The sequence below is a fragment of the Sceloporus occidentalis genome, unplaced genomic scaffold (genome assembly GCF_023333645.1).
Source record: "Sceloporus occidentalis isolate IW3139 unplaced genomic scaffold, rSceOcc1.0.p SCAF_5, whole genome shotgun sequence".
NCBI lineage: Eukaryota > Metazoa > Chordata > Lepidosauria > Squamata > Phrynosomatidae > Sceloporus > Sceloporus occidentalis.
Window position 1 is genome coordinate 56869756 of NW_028316985.1, and position 19319 is coordinate 56889074.

Here is a 19319-nt window from a genome sequence, read left to right on the forward strand (position 1 = left end):
GGCCTGCACAACATATGGCCTGTGGGGATGTGGAAGATGCAGGTTTTCTTTCCTCTTTCCCTCAGCCCACCTGCCCCTCCTCCTCTACCTCTTAGACTTAAGTCTATGAAAGTGCATGCTGCCAACTACTTTCTTTAAGTTAGTTTCAAAGGTGCTACAAGATCCCTCCTCCTCCAAAGGCACTGCCCCTGCCCCCAGAGGCCTGTGTAGTGGCTGCAGTGATGGCAGCACCAGTATGAGGCAGTCACAGCTCTCTGGCTGCCAGTGTTGCCAACAAGCCTCAAAGATAATTCCCGGAAATGTTTGTCCAAAACCCGCTGAATCCCCCCAGATCACACGGAATATTCAGTCACAATTCCCGGAAAATTCCCATAATGTTAAAATGGCAGATGTTTTGCAAATAAACGTAAACATAATTGAATAAAAATAATTGTAACTTATTTCAACTCTCAAAATCACCATTGAACCAAACACAGAATGTTTCAGTCCTTTTAAGATATTGATTTTGACATGAAGGGGGTTCAGGAAGCTTTGTGCCAAATAGAAATGTGTTCGGATGCAACCGCACTGCAGAAATAAATCCAGTTTGACACCCTTTTAATTGCCATGGCTCAGTGCTAGGGAATCCTGGGAATTCTAGTTTTCGGAGACATTTAACCTTCTCTCTCAGCAAACTCTGGTGTGACAACAAACTACAATTCCCAGGATTTCATAGCACTGGGCCATGGCAGTAAAAACGGTATGAAACTGGATTGTCTCTGGAGTCTGGAGTGAAGATGCAGCCTGAGTTGGGTCCAAGACACACTGCAGAAATAAACCAGTTTGAGACTGCTTTAACTGCCCTGGCTCAGTGCTAGGGAACCCTGGGAATTGTAGTTTTGTGAGACATTTAACCTTCTCTCTCAGCAAACTCTGGTGTGACAACAAATTGAGTCTACAGGATATCAGTGTTGCCAATTTAAGTCCAGTTCTTCAGCTGCATTTGGATTTAATAATGATAATAATGGTGATGGTGATAGAGAGAGCTTGTAGCACCTTTGAGTCTCACTGAAAGAAAAGTTGGCAGCATGAGCTTTCCTAGACTTAAGCGTATTTCCTCAGATGCATGGGAATTGTAGTTCATTGTGGCACCAGAGCTCTTTCTCACAAAACTATAATTCCCAGGGTTCTCTAGCACTGAGCCAGGGCAGTTAAAGCAGTCTCAAACTGGATTATTTCTGCAGTGTGTCTTGGACCCAACTCAAGCTGCATCTTCACTCACGTTTTAATTGCCATTGCCCAGTGCTATTAAATCCTGGGAACTGTATTCTCTGGGGCTGTGATCTGGAAGCGTGCAGGCAATTCCTTTGTTCAACCAGGAAATCCTGGGAATTGTAGTTTGTTGTGACATGTTGAGACACTGCTTTTACCAGCCAGGGCTCCATGCATGAAATTCTGGGCTTGGTGGTTTGTTGTGCCCAGAATCCCATCGCAGGGAGCCTTGCAGTTAAAAGCAGTGCCAAACTGGATTATTTCTGCAGTATGGATGGCAATGGAAAAGAGAACGAAAAAGAGAGCCACAAAACAAAATTCTGGGAAGACAGGGCAGCAGGGGTGCCAACTGACCAGGTGCTCTGCCCATGCTCAGAGGCATATTTAATCACTAACACACACACACACACACACACACACTCAGGGACATCACATTCACATCACACAACCCAAATGGTCCTCACAGTACAACAACGACCCTGAGAGGTAGGCTTGGGGCACTCTGCCCAAGCTCAGGAATTCAGAAATTCAATTGTCACTCTCAGGCAGACACAGAAGTCCACAACATCAAGCCATGATACCATGATCAAGTATTGCCTTTGTGTGCCTTAAAACTTATTTCTTACTTGGAAATCCAAGGCAACTGGGATTAAGCCAGCCAAGATCCCTCACTCCCTGCCTCTCTCTCTCCAGCACTGCAGCCATGTGCTTTCCCCTGGAGCCTGAGAATGCCTGAGGGGGGGGGCAATAATCACTGTCCTCTCTCCGATTGGCTGAACTATTCCTCCAAACAGTTGGGGTTGGTTGGGCTTGCTCTGTCCTGGCTCTCATTAGAGGGAGTCATTAGAGAGAGAGAGAGAGAGAGTTTTTTCTCCAGCCCTCTTGGCTGAAAACTGTTACACTCCAGAGGGTTGGTTGCTCTGCAGCCAGCCTCCCTCTCAGGCTGGAGCTGAAATGGGCCAAAGTCGCCGAAAAGGCACTGAAAAAGAGCCAGGTGCGAAAATCACACGAAAAGCTCTGAAAAGTCCCCGTTTTCGCGTGAAAGTCACGAAATTGGCAACACTGCTGGCTGCCTGAGCAACCGCCAAGGGAGAGGACAAGGAGGAGGAGGCTCCACTTTAGCCTGGTATTCAGATGCTATGACCACGCTACTGCCGCCACCCCAGAAACCTTGGGCATCCTGGGCAGGAGAAACAGCAGCAGAAGGAGAGGTCTGTTAAATAATAATAACAGAAGTTAACAACTTCGCTGTGGCAATATTGGGGGGGGGGGGGGACAGCTGGTGGCTCCATAGGGAGGCGAGACGAGAGGCTGAGAGAATGTGGCAAGAAAAGGGGAGAGGAAGAGGGTTGAGGGAGGGGTTTTCCCACCCACCACTTTCTTTGAGACCCCAGGCCTTCTGTCCCAAAAGACATCAGATCCAGGGTGGATCTTAAAAGTAGCATTTTGTTGTTGTTCATTGTCTCCAATTCAACTTTGACTTATGACAATCCTGCAACATGCAGACCTATGACTAACATCTTCAAATTTTTTCTCCTGTTTGGTTTGCAGCACCTTGCCTGATGAAGAAGCCAGTGAAGTTGTGAAAGCTTGCAACATGTATATTGTGCATTTTGGTTGCCCAATAAAGGTATCACTGTTTGGTGGATTTTTGACTGGATTTGCTAAATGGCCAAAACGGCTACCCCTGTAGACAATCCTATGCATTATTTTCATGCACCTTCCAAATCATTTCTGACTTATGCTGACCCTATCATGGGATTTCTTGGCAATATTATGTTCAGAATGGGGTTTCCTTGTCTTCCTCTGAGGATGAGAAAGTATGGCTAAGATCACCCAGTGATCCGAGAGGAGATTCAAATACTTGTCTCCAACTTTAAACCTTTACACCACCCTGGCTTTCCTAATGGGGCTTTGCTTCTAACTTATGGCAACCGTCAAAGGGCACCACCTCACACACCCCATGTCCTCCGACTCTTGCGAGGCAGCTGTCAGGAAGGGCTCCAAAGGTAGCTCCACACTACACACTCCCCCACACCTATCTGAAGAAGTCAAACTATTTCAATTTTGGCCCCTGTCTACTGCTAAATTGCGCAGGTCTGCTCTAGAAAGAAACTGGGAGGCTTTTGGTGAGCACACTTTCGCCACTGCAGCAAATCAAGTAGTATGAGTCAAGCCTTTAGTAATTCATAGCATCTTTGAATTTATTATTCAAATATTAATTCTCAACTTCAACTTTATTGATTTCTCTGATAATTAATATTTGCTCAAATGACCTTGTGGAAGACTGAGAGAGAATACAGGATATTAAAACTTAATCTCTACAGAAGAGATTAATCTCTAAATAGAAGATTTTTTAAAACTCTCAGGTAGAACTCTCCAGAAAAAATGAGATGTTGGAATTTACTGTGAATGATTGTTCTGGGATGACAGGAGAAGCAACCCACTCACTCATGGATTAATCCTCACATGTCAACCAATGAGGTAGGAGTCTAAATTCTTTTCTGTTGGTACTTTTGGGATGCCAAAGTTTCCTTGCTTGTGTAATTATATAGCCCTGACCTCACTACATACAACATATATTAGCAAAAGCTGACAACAGTATCCCCTTTTTATTATTTTCATTTTTCCCACATGAAGATGTGGATCACTCCTCCTGCTATCCCAGAATGATAATTCATGGAAAGTTCCAACCTCTCATTCTTGGGGTGGCATGCAGGAGCAATGCACTCACTCGTATGACTTACCCAAATATCTACTGATTCAGGTGGGGACAAGTAACCCGGGGAGCAAATGCTAGGCTATCCCGTGAACTAATAGTGATTGTTCTGGTATTGGAATCTCAAGTCTCTCCTATCCACTGGAGCCATGGAAACATGGAGGTATGCTTCCTTGAGGTCTACAGAAACTATCATATCTCCAATTTCCAAGTTTTCTCTTATTGTCTGTGGCATCTCACAATTCCAGAGACAAACATGAGATTCACTACAGGCTGGAAAGTCCCATTTCTTTTGGGCACTGTAAAAAAAATGGAATAAAAAATGTACCACTGACCCCTAGGAACTTCCTCTACAGCTCAAGAAACGTTATTTCTGTTGTTACTATTTTCTGTTTGCTTTGCCTCTTAGTACTGGAGAAGGAAGATATCTACTTAACAGTTTCTTGTTGAATAGAATTCTGTAGACTTTAGTCAGTACCTGACTGACTCATTGGCCTGTTAATTCTAATCACAAGTCTTTGAAAACAGTAATCTCCCACCTACCAGCACATCTTTCCTGTCAACAATGAGATGTAGCACTCTTTAAGAGTTTGATCCACTTCCTCTTCCTTGATTCTGATGCCCTTGATGACTATACTGAAAATGTGGTCTAACTCACTAAGGTTGCTAAAAACTGAAATCAGTTCTATAGTTTTTTTTTTTTTTTTTTTGGGGGGGGGGGGTTCGGGCTATGTGGCCATGTTGTAGCAGAGTTTCTTCCTGACGTTTTGCCAGCATCTGTGGCTGGCAGCTTCAGATGCCAGCCACAGATGCTGGCGAAACGTCAGGAAGAAACTCTGCTAGAACATGGCCACATAGCCCGAAAAACCCACAAAAAACTATGGATGCCAGCCATGAAAGCCTTCGACTTCACAATGAAATCAGTTTATCTACCAATACCTTTTCCTTTACAAAAGGAAGAGTAACTTCTTCTGAATGGTATTTTATTCATTCTTCTCTGCAAAGTAGGTATGATCAGTTTCTTTTCTTTACTCTCTACAAGTAGTTTCTCTAACATTTGACCCCCCCCCCCATCGCAATTTACCTTTAATGGTGAAAGCCAATTTGGTTTTTGTTCCACTTCCCAGTAAAGTAACCACAGAGATTTTCTTGTTACTGACACCACATTAAGATTCTCACTGAAAATGCAATGGTTATCATGTTCTGCATCAGCCACATGTTCTAAAACTCTTTGGATCATACATAATGCCCTATGCAAATAATGTAAGCTCACATTCTGACTCTCAATTAATACTTGAACCCACAAGTCTGCTGCCCTTGCAAGTAGTAATATATGCCCTAATTGCTATGGACATGGTAGTAGTAATGTATGCCCTAATTGCTATGAACAAAGTTTCATAAGCTTTCTTTAGGGCTGCATCAGACATTCATTCATCTACCTCTCTAAGGGCCATATCACTGTCCCTTAGGACAAGTGCCGCAAAACTATGGCAGCTCTCGGTACATCTTCCAGAGGAACCTTCAGGAATTCTATCTCTTTTTAAAAAACAAAACAAAAACAAATTAATACAACCTTTGGCTATATCCCACAAACCTTTTCATATTCAAATTAACCCCTCATTCTGTTTCTATTAAATCTTTGAACATAGTAAGTTCTTGAACAGCATTTCTATGCTTTTAATTCATTCCCCTTAATACTAAAGCTATCCTATCCTCCTTGCTAACATTTTCTGACTATGAGATATCATTGGCAGGTTTTAAACTCTATATTTGTAATACTCTCTTGAAAAGACTATTAAATGTTTCACTTTGGTATAATCTATTTCAGGACACTTCTTTTATGTCCTGCTCTGAGGAATGCCAATCCTCAGTTATCCTTCTCCATTGTATTATTTGATTTGCTTCCCATTACTCTGTGTTTGAGATCTGCATATAAGGCCCAGGACAGACCGCCCCCAAAAAGTGGCCTGCCAACAGCCTACTTCCCTCCAAAAGGAAGCCGTAGCCGCCAAACCGCACGGCTTCCCTCCGGAATAAAAAGAACCTGGAAAATCTGGGTTCTTTTTGCAGTGCCGAGCAGACGTCATGAGTGAGCCAATGGTGCACTCATAATGTAAGCAACACTCAGCCACATGTATATGCTGTGCGTCGCTTACGTCATCTATCCTATGCTACCCTATCAAATTAGCATCTTTCCTTCTGGAGAAAAAGTTTCATTATGTCTCGCATTACATACTGAGACTCTCTTTTGGGACCAGATGTGTTTTGGATTTCAGATTCTTTTGGATTTTGGAATAGCTGCATAAATGAGATATCTTAGATATGGGACCTAAGTTTAAAAGTAAGAGGAGGCAGCCCCCTCCTGCCCACCATTGTGAGAGTGGCAAGGCTGGCTTTGGGGGGGGGGGGTGGGTGGCGGTGGCAAAGTTCCATTGTTCCCGATGGTAGCACAGCCACACCACCATTGAGGAAATTGGGATTTGAGCATCTGCAGGGGGATCTGCAACAGAGGGCCGACTTTAGTTAGTGATGCCTGAAGCTGTAGCCTAATCATTCCTAGAAGGCCAGACTGGGATATAATGGTGCATATTGGTATACCTTTTAAGTAATTAAACTTAAATGAGGGGTACTTTTTTAAAAGCAGAGACTCTGAGGGCATGATCTGAGGGCATATGATACAGCTACATTGCTAAAGAAGACAAGAAAAGAAACAAGCTATTGACCCAATGAATACTACTTTCAATTCTGTCATGAAACAAAGGAGGGCTATAAGTATACAATATAAAATAAAAACCAAGTAGGTTTATGAACCTAGGGCTAAATCCAACTAGCACTGGGAATTATTCAAAATGGGAATTATTTCATCTACCCTTTTCTCTGCAGTGCCTCGAAATTGAAGGGGGTGGTGTCCTTGCCTTCCAAAATTAGAGAACATTGGAGCCAGGGCTGAGCGGGGATTGATTCCTTCTTAGTTCCAATGTCCCAACAACAAATGCCAATTGTTGTATTCTGAGCCTAGAAAGCTCACAAACACACAACCAAAAGACCATGCTTTACGTAATATCTGTGTGAGTTTCCATGAAAACAAACCGCTAAGGCTATTTCTCAACCATTTCTGAATCTAATATAATTTTCTAAAAGTATGACCTCAGCAGAAAAAACAAAAAAGCATCTTGCTCTTTATGTACCTAAGTGAGTATATAAATAAAGTACAGTTATCCCTCCATATCCACGGATTCTGCACCCACAGATTCAACCAACCATGGTTTGAAAATATTCTCACACACAAAAATCCAAAAAGGAAAACCTTAATTTTTCCATTTTATGCAAGGGACACCATTTTACTACACCACTGTATATAATGGGACTTGAGCATCCATGGATTTTGGTATCCATGAGGGGCCATGCGACCAAACCCCACTGGATGCTGAGCGCCCACTGTAATGGTAATTTTGATAGATTTAAGATATGACAATGCCAAACTTCTATATAATTTAATCATTTTTCAAAGATTACACTTATTACAGTTAAAGATTATGTTATTGCCACTATCCCTAGCTAAGGCAGGAAAAATGGTAGTAAAGACTTTACTTTTCACCATAGGTGTGGCTACAATATACAATTCATATAGAACTATATATAATAATTTACATTCAAATAAATGTAGGCTTTTGCATCCAAAATTGCTAATACTTTATTTTTAATCCAGATGAGGTTAATATGCTTGTAAAAAGGTCCTGTGACATTTCAAAAGTAGTAAAACCATGCTTCAGAATAAAGTATGAAAATCTCAAATACAAATGAATACACTCTCTCACGTGTATTAATATAGAAAACACTGCTGTTGATTAATGTAAGGTCTAAACCATTAAGATATTTGCTAAGTGATTTCAAAATATTTCATCTTAATATTAGATATGTTTAAAATCAATTATTAATTTATTAAATTCTTGTCCTTAGGGAAAATGAGCTAGTTCTTTTCTAAACTTCACTGTGTTATCTGGTTATATGCAAATCCGATAAAATACAATTACATCTAGCATTCAGACAAGAAGAACTATGGTCAGGTGAATATATGTGCCGCTGGTGATTTTCAAAAATATGGGAAAAGATGAAACACTGATTCATGATGTCTTTTGTTATTTTCTAGAATATGCATGGGGGAAAAGGAGTAGAGACATTTGACATTAATTGAAAGCAAGAAGTTGGCAGCATGAGTTTTTGTAGACTAAAGTCTAGAACTTATAGGGAAAATGTGACAGATAATGATAAAACTGTTTATAATGCAGAAAGAGGAAATACAAAATCTTCTAAATATTATTCAAGGAAATGGAGCATACTGTATTTATAATAGTGCTACTCAGTGCTACTCAAAGTAGTGGTCCATGGACCAGCAGTAGTCCAGAAGCCATCCTCTTCCCACCAATGGACACCAACATGGTACGATCCAAGGAGGTGGGGAGAGGGCTGGAATCAGGTGGTATACAAAAGAAGTCCATACAAGGTAATATCTATTTTATCACATATACCAATCACTTCAGTGTATAAGAAATAAAATTTAATGAGACATATACATACCATTTGACAGCTAAATTTTGCACTTCACCATTTTTATCTTCCAGCAATTTCAAAATCATTTTCACAACCTTCCTTTCACTGTCATCATCTAGCTTGATAGAATCTTTCTGTAGTTCAGTCATCAAGTCATTTGTTGCCATAAACCTATACAAAAAAATCAATTCAGTTTGTGTAATATTGACGTACACAACAATCTAAACAATGAATTTCTGCTACTCATCTTCAAATCTATTTACACAATGTCATGGGAGCTTTTCTTTCCCAAACTATCATAAACCACAGCATGATTTTTATCAGGATGCCAAGAAACTTTATGACAAATACTACTATCCCAATAGTCATATGGGCTGCTGTTTTATTCAATTACAGTCTTCCCTCTCCATACACAGGGCATCCATTCTGGAATCCCATGAGTGTGTATGGGGAAAACAGCATATGCTCAAGCCCCATAGAAAATAATGGGGCACATGCTCATGGTGGCACAGATACGTGCCCCATTACTTCTGCCAGGGCTTGCCTTCAGCGTAAGCTCAAAGCCACAGAAGGCAAGCCCACCTATGGGGAAGGCTGACTGTACTAAATTTAAGAGCTAAAAATACACAATGACTTGACTGTACAGCGTTATGCACAACACATAATACATATATATATGTGTGTGTAGACCTCTGTGCATCGTTCAAAAGCACATGTTACAATACTAAGCAGATATGATTTGGGGTATGTCTGAACAGAACTATTGTATCAGAGAACACTGATCAAATACCGTTATTAGTCCCAATTAAAGTATTCCAATTGAATCACTGGTTCATATAAGTGTTAACTTAATTAACTCATTGATTCAATGGGTCTACTTTAACTGGGATCAGCATTTGGAGAAGGAGCCCTGGTGCCACAGTGGTTAAATGCCTGTACTGAAACCACTCACTCACAAACCATAAGGTTACGAGTTCAATACCAGCTCAGGGGCTCAAGTTTGACTCAGGCTTGCATCCTTCTGAGGTCACTTAAATGAGTACCCAGCTTGATGGGGGCAATTAGCTTACACTTTGTAAATCACTTAGACAGTGCTTAAATGCAATGATAAGCAGTATGGAAATGTACTTGGTATTGCTATTTATTTATATCCTTCCTTTCTCCATGTTCAGGACACAAAGTGGATTAAGGGAATTATATATGCTGCTTTTTAAGGTAGAAAGTCAAGCTACAAATTAATAAAATAAAAACAGCACAATAAAATATTGGAATTTATAATACAAAACTGTGTCACAAACAAAAGAATATGACTATTTAGTTTGGTTTTAGTAACCCAGAATTGTCGATAAATGCTATATAGGTGTCTCATATACCTCTCTTCTTACTAGCCTACTTGCTAGAACAGTTGGCAAAGCTAAATGTATATTTGGGTCCAGTCCTGATGACTGGAACGTAGCTTTGGTGCAGTTTCCGGACTCTTAGGACACACGCATCACTTAAATAGCATACCTCCAAAGTGTCCCGAAGCAGCTTTATTTTGGCCTGTCTGTATGGGGCCTATCATAGGTTTTCTGGGGTGGTTTTCACGGCTGAGGAGGGAGCTGAATTCTGATCTCCACAGCTGTAGTCTAATGCTCAAACCACTACAAGATAGTGGCTCTACTATATTAATTACATTTTTAAAACATTTATCTGCAGATCTTAGGTGAAAAGTGGAAAATAAATAATTTTTAAATACAGTATAACACAACAAGGGAAGGCAGAAAGCTTGACACTCAGCTAGCATGACACGGCATATTGCAAGGCTGAATGAATCTATAGAGAAATTATCAGCTACTGGTTCTAAACACAGAATACAAAGCAAGAATTAAATCCACATTTCCGCCATAAATACCTATGATTGAGCTCAAAGCACCACCTTTAATCAAAACACACTAACTGCAAGTACAAAAAGCTAATTTGCACTGTAAAAAAACAAACCAGATTAAGCAAATTGAATACACACAGACTTTGTATCCATGGGGGGAGGAGATCTGTCCCGACCCTGCTGATAAGAAAAACACAGGATCTCAAGTCCCATTGTCCCTAATGGTGGCATAATGTGTGCACAGCTGCTGCCACATGCACACAACCATCTGGGAAAATTGGGCTTGCTGTCCGTGGATGCTCAAATCCACAGATGGCAAGATCCCACTGTTTCTGTACTCTGACTGTGAATGAACTACTAAAACCTGTATTCTAAATTGGGAGAATTAAGTGATTGATGTTGAAAGTAATATTCAATAAAGAGGCATCCTTTCAAACTATTACACTCTACCTCTTCCTCCTATACATCGACAAGGCCTGAACTCAAGAAATCTTGAGTATTATTAAGACATTTAAACAATAGTGGGTGACTATAATAACGTGGGGTTCTCTTTTATGCCACACTTAAAAAGACAATGAAAGCAACTTTTGTCTTGTAAAGTAATCATTAAACTAAAAGCTGCATTTTCAAAATCTGTGATTGTTCAATGGTGCATTAAAAGCATCTTATGAAGTAGCTATATATTACCTTCAGCATATGTAGAGCAGTACATTAGCAAATGCTTCCTTCATTTAAATACTTTTTGATGTCTTCTATTCTACAAAAATGCAGTACACTAATAGCACCACTCTATTACTCCTTTTTACAACAATCCAAATTGTGTTAGACTGGTGAGGATCATTAGTTATAGAGTGGATAAGGGTGAACAAGTTAAAACATGATGCAGACAAGAGAGAGGTGCTGGTCAGTCTAAAGGCAGATCAGGGAGCTGGAATTCATCAGTAGTGGATGGAATAACATTTTATTTGAAGACACAGATTTGCAATTTGGATATACTCCTGGGATTCAACCTTAAAACTCAAGTTTCAGCTGTGCGCAGGTGTGCATTGGCAGAGCTAAGGCCTATATACCAGCATCAACCTAGAAATGCTGGATCTCGCTACAGATCAGTAACATGCTATTTGGATTACACCTGGTCTTCCAGATCCACAGGTTTTGCATCCATGGTTTCAACCATCCATGGTTTGAAAATATATATATTTTTTAAAAATCCCAAAAGGAAAACTTTGTATATAATGATACCTGATTTTGGGATCCACAAAGAAAGGCCTACAATATTGTAACACACCTACATGGGACTGTCTTTGAAGAGTGCTCATAAACTTCAGCCAGCCCAAAGAGTACACCAGATTATTCGGTGGGGCTGGCTAACGTAGACTGTATACTCCACTATGAAGTACAATATAGACTGTATCTCAAAATTCTAGATTTTGGGACCTTAAAAAGCACATCTGGTGGAAACACTGAAGAGGGCATTTGTGGTGGCTAGTCCTAGGGTCTGAGACTCTTTTTAGAGAAGCTAGACTGCTGCCCTCCTGGTTATCCTTCCACAGGCAAATTCCACAGAATTTTGAGATACAGTGTTTCAGTAGCTTTCTAGGGAATGATCGCTCATGGGGAAAAGGGCTTTCAATATCCTTCTGTATTGTTTATATCTTTTTTCTGTTTTAATGGGCATGGTTTCAATTGCTTTTAATTCTATTAATAGCTTAATTATATTTTTAAATTTAATAATGATAAATGAGAGGAAGAGGAAGGCCCACAAGAAGCCTAGTATAGGTGTGAGACACTTGTCACATTGTCTATGTTGTATTATTGTTTGTGCAGTAGTTTACTGCTGCTTTACTGCATTTTATTGTGTTAGTGTTACTATCAATAGTTAAGTTGAGCACCACACGGTGGAAAAACAGAACAGAAATATAATAAAATGGTAGCGCAAGACCACAACTCCATTATCTCCATGCTCCTTCCATTTTCCAGGAACACACACAGCCTCCCTTTTTAGAGTTAATTATTGCCCAGCGTTATTATTTATTTAATCTGTATTCCACCTTTATCCCAATGTAGGACTTAAAGTGGCTCACAATTTAAGTTAAGCAAAATATAGTTTAAAAAATAGATAGCGCACATATAAAAGACAATTAAACAATGATATTAAAAACAATAGTTTAAGAGTTTTTAAAAGGCAGTTAAAATATGCTATTAATAAAAATACAAATACAATAGAAACCAATTAAAAGACCTTCTGCAATGGTGTGAGTAAACAGAAAGGTCTTCAACTGCCAGTAGAAAGAGATTTCCCATTGAAGGCAACACCACAGTCTTGGAACAGCTCTCTGTCACGTTCTCACCAAATGTGCCTTTGATAGTGCCGAGACTGACAGAAAGCCCTCCTTTAAACTCAGCCATGCTCATATTGGGAGATATGGTCTTTCGGATAGTCTAGATCCAAGATGTATAGGGTCTTACAGGTCATACCCAGTACTTTGAACTGTTTCCATTTATAATCCATATAATCCACCCCACACACTGAAGTCCTCAAATAAAAACTTACTGCAGCCAGCAGTTACCCAGAGGACCTTCTCTTCAGCCACTCTCAAATTATGGAATAGCCTGCCAGATGAGATTCAAAATACTACTAGCCATGATTGCTTTAAAAAGGCATTCAAGACACATCTCTTCTGGCAGGCCTTTCCAGATTAAGATCCTTGCATTCATTCAGTTGAATATTGCTCTAACTGCCCCTTCCCTGTTTTAATAATTGTTTTTATAACTGTCTAGTACTTTAATTGTATTTTATTGTGGATGGAAGGGTTAGGGAGGGTTTGGGATATAAGGAAACTAGCGGTTATTGTATTTTATGGATTTTTAATATAAGAATCTTTGGTTGTTTGGAGAAGCGGGATACAAATATATTATTATTATTATTATTATTATTATTATTATTATTATGGACCTGCCACATTGGCAGGTTAGCAATCAGTGGATCTGATCACCATGTCTCATGTTATTCAATGGTACCATGAGCACGTGGATGCGCTAACATGGATGCACCTATATCACTACCCAATGAATATGGCATACAACTGTCCATGTTTTTTTGCATCCAACCCACCCACCCCCGCCCTGGAATTGAACCCACAGATGGGAAGGGTCCACTGTATTTCAGTCATAATGTTAATGCTAACTTTAGTTTGCTTTAAGCAAAGCTTAACTTGAGTTTGAAGCCAGAAGTATGATTAATTGAAAGCAATGGAAAGGGAAAGAAAGGAAAATATGACATTCAATAGGGGAGGAAGATTCTTTTGATTGACTACACTCCCAATTCCTAATTCAAGGTTAGGAAATGTGAAGTGCTTCATCTATAATGGGCCAAAAATGCAAAATATTGTACACAAAGGTAGACAGTCTAGTTCTTATAAGATAAAAGAAAGCAGGATAAGTTTTTTTTAAAAAAAAACTAATAAAATATACGATAAATCTAGCTCCATGTTAATGGAAGAGCCAACAACGGCAAGAGAAATGACATGAAATGAAACTTTCAGACAGTGCTTCCAACTAACCAGTACTTATTTTTGTACTTCTGGACTGATCCACCATCAAATTGACCGTGCTTTCAGCACCCCAGCCAACGGAACAGGACAAGAATCCATATTCCCTCACTCCAGCTCTTCATGAGCATAAATTCTATCTTTCCCTGACTAATCTTACTGGGAGATTCTATACTGGTGCATTAAGAATTGCAGGAAACTCATATATTCTTACACAGAACAAAGAAAGGACTCATACAGCACCTCTGAGATTGAAAGAAGCCTGCAGCATAAGCTTTCATAGAGATATAGATGAAAGTGGCATCTGATGTAACCTTCTATCAAATTCTTTCTCTTAGTCTAGGATTCCTTTCTATCTTTTTTATGCAGATACAGACTAACACAGCTATGCCTTACTTATGCAGAACAAACCTTCATGTATGAACTATGAAACATGCATTAATGTGCATACTTTTTTACGGTAAACGCACACGCAAGACTGTCATGATGGAGACACAATTTGTTTCCAGCTATATTTTTTGTTAGTTTTTAGTGAGTATGAGCTGGTCTTTTAAAATAAAATCTTGAGAGTGAATGGCAAATACAGTGGACTAAGGAGAGCAAGAGTGGTGTAGTGGTTTAAGCGTTGGGCTGTGACTCTGGAGAGCAGGGTTTGAATTCCCACTTGGCCATAAAAACCCACTGGGTGACCTTGGGTGAGTCACACTGTCTCAGCTCAAAATAAAGGTGGAGGTAAATCTTGTCTGAAGAAACCTTGTCAAGAAAACCCCATGACAGATTTGCCTCAGGGTCGCCGTAAGTCAGAAAGGGCTTGAAGGTACACAGCAACAATAACAACAAATTGACTAGGTGAAGTCGAAGGCTTTCACGCCAGCATCCAGTTTTTTGTGGGGTTTTCAGGGATGTACTAAAACAAATAACTGTATTTGCCCATAGAGAAACCATACTTGCCAAAAGAGAATCATTGAAGAATACTTGCCCATAGAGGATTATTAGACATGTTTTCTATGTTTCCCTATGGGCAAAACCTAATGTATCCCTATGGGCAAGCATTCCCCAATATTTATTATCATTATTATTATTTTCTTATATCCCGCCTTCCTTCCTCCCAATATAGGGACCCAAGGCGATATTTCCCTGTGGGCAAGTGCTCCCCAATGTCCCCCTATGGGCAAGTATCCCCCAATACAGTATTTCCCTAGGGGCAAGTATTCTCCAATGATTCTCTATAGGGAAGTACTGTCATTTGTTTTACTACATCCGTTTTTTCGGGCTACGTGGCTGTGTCCTAGAAGAGTTTATTCCTGAGGTTTCGCCAGCATCTGCTGCTGGCATCTTCGGAGGAAACCTACTCTCCTAGGCTTTTTCTTAGGCACGCTATTGTAGTACTGATCAGTCAGGACTGAGGCTGTTCCTGTCACAGTTTGACAAGACAGGCACTGCCACTGACGTTGTTGTTGTTGTTGTCGTCTCAGGTGAAGCAGCTGAGGTTGGTAACTAAGCTCAGACCACTGTCTGCCAAAGCTATATTGTCTCATGTAGCACAAGTACCATAATTGGATCTATGGGGGAGAAAGGAGGACTGCCTCTTTTCCTCCTTGATGTGAAAATGGCAAACGTTTGCCCTTATCATTAATCTCTATCAACACTGGATCCAATGATTCTTCAAAGAGTTTATCACCAATCAAATGATCAAGCTCTGTGCAGAAGAGGCCTCCATGTGCCAGTGGGCTGGTCTGTTTGTATTGAAAACCCTCCTCCTGACTAATACAGAGGCTGCCCCTGGCCTTGTGCCAAACTGTATTGTATCTAGTCTGGCATCAGCTGAGAAAGCAGCCGCTTTGAGGAGCTTGCGGACTGTCCTGACATGATTTTTACATTCAACTGTCTTATGAGGGGCCTCTCCGACACATGGCCAACCTTTGAGAACACTGATATAGCTGAAGCCGCCCTAAATGACAAGGAGGGTGCTGCTTATGACCGCTTAAGCACCGCGTCGGCCCTTTCATCACATGTGCATAGAGAGGGGATGTGTGCCTCCTCCACCTTGAGCATAAACGGGAGAAGCAACCAGGCCTGATACTGAGCCGTCTATGTATAAGGTTTGCAGTTCTGGCATTAGAAGGAAGAAGGACACTGAAGAAGAGGGCTGAAGCCAGCCGCCTTGAGCCAGGCCGAGGCCCTCCAGGGCGGGGCCGAAGCCACTGAAGGAGGGGAACGAAGGGCCCGGAGAGGCCTCCGACTCGGGCGCTGCCTCTCACCTGAAGTCCTTGTCGCTGGACGTCATTTTCTCCAGCAGGTTGGAGATGTGGTACGAGGCGCTGGCCATGATGTCGAAGGGGGTCCCGCTGAGGGCCGCGTCCCGACAGCTCCACGTCGCCCAGGGCTGAGGAGGAGGGAGGAGGAGGAGGAGGAGGAGAGGAAGGGAAGCGGGGAAACCGGGCGGACCCTCGTCAGGGCTGGCGGCGACTCCGCCTTGTCTGGGACGCAAGCGAGGCGAGGGTCACGGCCGAAGGGAGGCCAAGAGCATCGCCGTCAGCGGGGGAGAGGAGGAGGAGGAGGAAACAACGGCCTGCCTTCGCCGCCACACTGCCCCGTCTGCTGCCTCGCGCTCGGCCTTTGGGGGCTGGGAAGGTGGGCGGGAGGACGGAAGGAAGGAAGGAAGGGCGGGGTCAAAGTTCAAGGAGGCCCTCCTCTTTCTCGCGCGAATCTCGTACCGACGTCGCTGACTTGCGTAGCTTCCCATTGGCTCCCCGCCGCTTGGGTCGGCGTGACGTCAGGACGCACGAGCGTGCGCGAAGAGGGACGGTTGGTGAAGCCAGGAAGGGGGGGGGGGAAAGGGGAGGAGGAAAAGAATCCTCGCTCGAAAAGCGAGGGAGGAAAAAGGAAACGGCTCTCCTTCCCGGCATGCACTTCTTTCAGGCGATTGGGGTGGGAGGAGGGAAGAGCGGCCCTCGCGAGGCATCATGGGAAGGAGGGAAGGCGTGACGCAGGGTTATGTGTGTGAGGGATGGGAAGAAAGGGCTTTGAGAGCCAGCCCTGTCTACCCTCATCCCTCCATGTTTGCGGCTTTCATTAATACGTCCTCTCTAGGAATATCTGGGTTGTCCTCCAGCGCAACTCTATGGTCAATTTTAACCAAATGTTGCACTGAAAGACCTAGAGATTCCTAGAGAGGACAGTCCACTAGGCATTTGTAGCTCCTCCAGTTCAGCTCTATGGTCAGTGACTGTAGGGCATTAACCACAGAGTTGCACTGGAGGACCTAGAGATTCCTAGAGAGGTGTCTCACGTTAGGTGCCCCGCCCTGACCCTAGTGAATGTGGAGGGTTAAAGCGAGGGAGAACCACTGTGTAGTCTGAGTATTAGATTCAGTCATGAAAATCTACCGGGTGACCTTGGGTGGGTCACACTCTCTCAGCCTCAGAGGAAGGCAAAGGCAAAAACCCTCTCCAAGAAGACTTCTTGATAGCATTACCACTAGTTGGAAACAAGTTGAAGCCATCTAACAACAACAAGAAGAGAGTCGACATAAGATGGAAACGACGTGAAGGCAGACAAGTGGCCATGCTCTAGAAGAGTTTATGTTTTGCCTGCATCTGTGGCTGGCATCTACAGAGAATGCTGGCATGGAAGAGAGTGGGGTATATATATATGTGTGTAGGGAGGAGTAACCATGTTAACCTGTGTATTGTTCTATTGTTGAATGGCAAGGCCTCAGGGTGGGAGGATATGCAAAGAAGATTAATGTCTTCTTAATTGGTGATCATTGTCTGCTGGGAAAACCCCTGACCCTGGCTGGTTTTCATTTGCATTTTGCTGGGTTTGCATTTTAGTGTTTTTCAGGACTGGTAGCCAAACTGTGCTAACTTTACGCGTTTCTTCTTTCCTGTTGAGGTTGTCTTGCTGTCTATGGATTTCAATGACTTCCCTGTGCATTCTGACCTGATAATTGGTGGCATAGTCCAGAATTTCAGTGTTTTCAAATAACATTTTATGCCCAGGATGGTTTGTAACATGTTCTGCTACTGCTGATTTTTCTGGCTGACCCAGTCTGCAGTGTAAATTAACTAGATCATGTTAACCTGGAACCCAGTAGGGTTACTGTCCTTCATGCATCTGGGTTTTGCAGCCATTTGTTTCCCTATATGTGCATAGCCATATACTCTCTCTCTCTCTCTCTCTCTCTCTCACACACACACAGATTCTTCTGTATAGAGAAATTATATTTTTAAAATGTTAATATGAGAAAGGACTCACATGAGGCGCAGCTGTCACAACTGCAGGGTATCTGAAATTAAGTAATGTATACCCTTTTGTGTTTTTCCTTTTGGATTCATTTTACCTTATCCCAGCCATTTATTTATTTATACCCCGCCCTTCAGCCTAATGACTATCAGAGCGGCTTACAATTACTATTTTTAATTAGACGGTTCCCAGGCTTACAATCTAAAAGACACAACACAAAAGGAGAAGGGAATGGTGGTGGGAAAGGGGATGAGGTCCAGTGGTTATTCTCTCCCTCTGAGGCCTGGACCAAGGCAGATGGACTGGAGGGAAGGCTCTTCTTCAGGATAGCCCTCACAGGCTGGAAGACGGCAGTTATGGAGGGAGGATCCTCTTCCTTCAGGCTAGCCTTGAGGGAGCTGGGCCTGCCTGGTCACAAAAACAAAAGACAAATATAGTTACTGAGCAGACTACAACTGTTTATTTTCAGGATATGAAAGTGAGATGCTTTTGTTTAGTAGGTTGAGTTTAAATATTCATATTTAAGAAATGAACAATTTGTATACATAAAGAAGTAGCCGTCAACTCAGTATATCTGATTCAAACTATTGATTCAGGCTACCATAGATTGTTTATTAGACTGTTTATTAGAAACTAAACCAACAATCGTATATCCACTTGACATAAATCCAATTGAAAATTGAGTTATGTCTGAGTTACACATATATAGGCGGTGTACTAAGGATATGCAAAGGGTAAATAAACAGAACAGCTGCAAGTCTCAACAGTCCTAGTCAGCGTAGTTAATGATGAGGCATGCTGGGGGTTGCATTCCAACAATTCTTTGAGAGCTATCCTTTACCCACCCCTTCAATGAATTATTATTTATGAGAAATATAGTATTTACTATTTCTCATAATAACTTTTTAAAAATCTTATGTCTTTATCCAACTTGCTCCTGGACTGCTTTTAGTGACGGTGCAGTTTGTTTCAAAGTAAAGAGAAGTATGTGACTATGATAATATAATAGTATTCTGGAATAAGCACCAGTGAAATAATTTCTAAGTACAACTATAAATGTTATCTGTCATTCAAAAACTTTTTGCCCGTGGTTTTATATTTATTGTAGTAGGGAGCTGTAAACTTTTATCAC

At 41.6% G+C, this 19319-nt stretch overlaps 1 protein-coding gene across 1 annotated transcript in view; it reads right to left on the minus strand.

The window, feature by feature from the left end:
- The window catches only part of CAND1 (cullin associated and neddylation dissociated 1), a 36496-nt gene extending 19791 nt beyond the window's left edge, over positions 1 to 16705 (minus strand). The window contains exons 1-2 of the mRNA XM_089524165.1: positions 16201 to 16705; positions 8549 to 8692 (exon numbers count right to left, since the gene is read on the minus strand). Of these exons, the coding sequence (XP_089380291.1) occupies positions 8549 to 8692; positions 16201 to 16268 (212 nt within the window). The 5' untranslated portion in view covers positions 16269 to 16705. The remainder of the gene's footprint in view (positions 1 to 8548; positions 8693 to 16200) is intronic.
- Positions 16706 to 19319: the final 2614 nt, after the last annotated feature.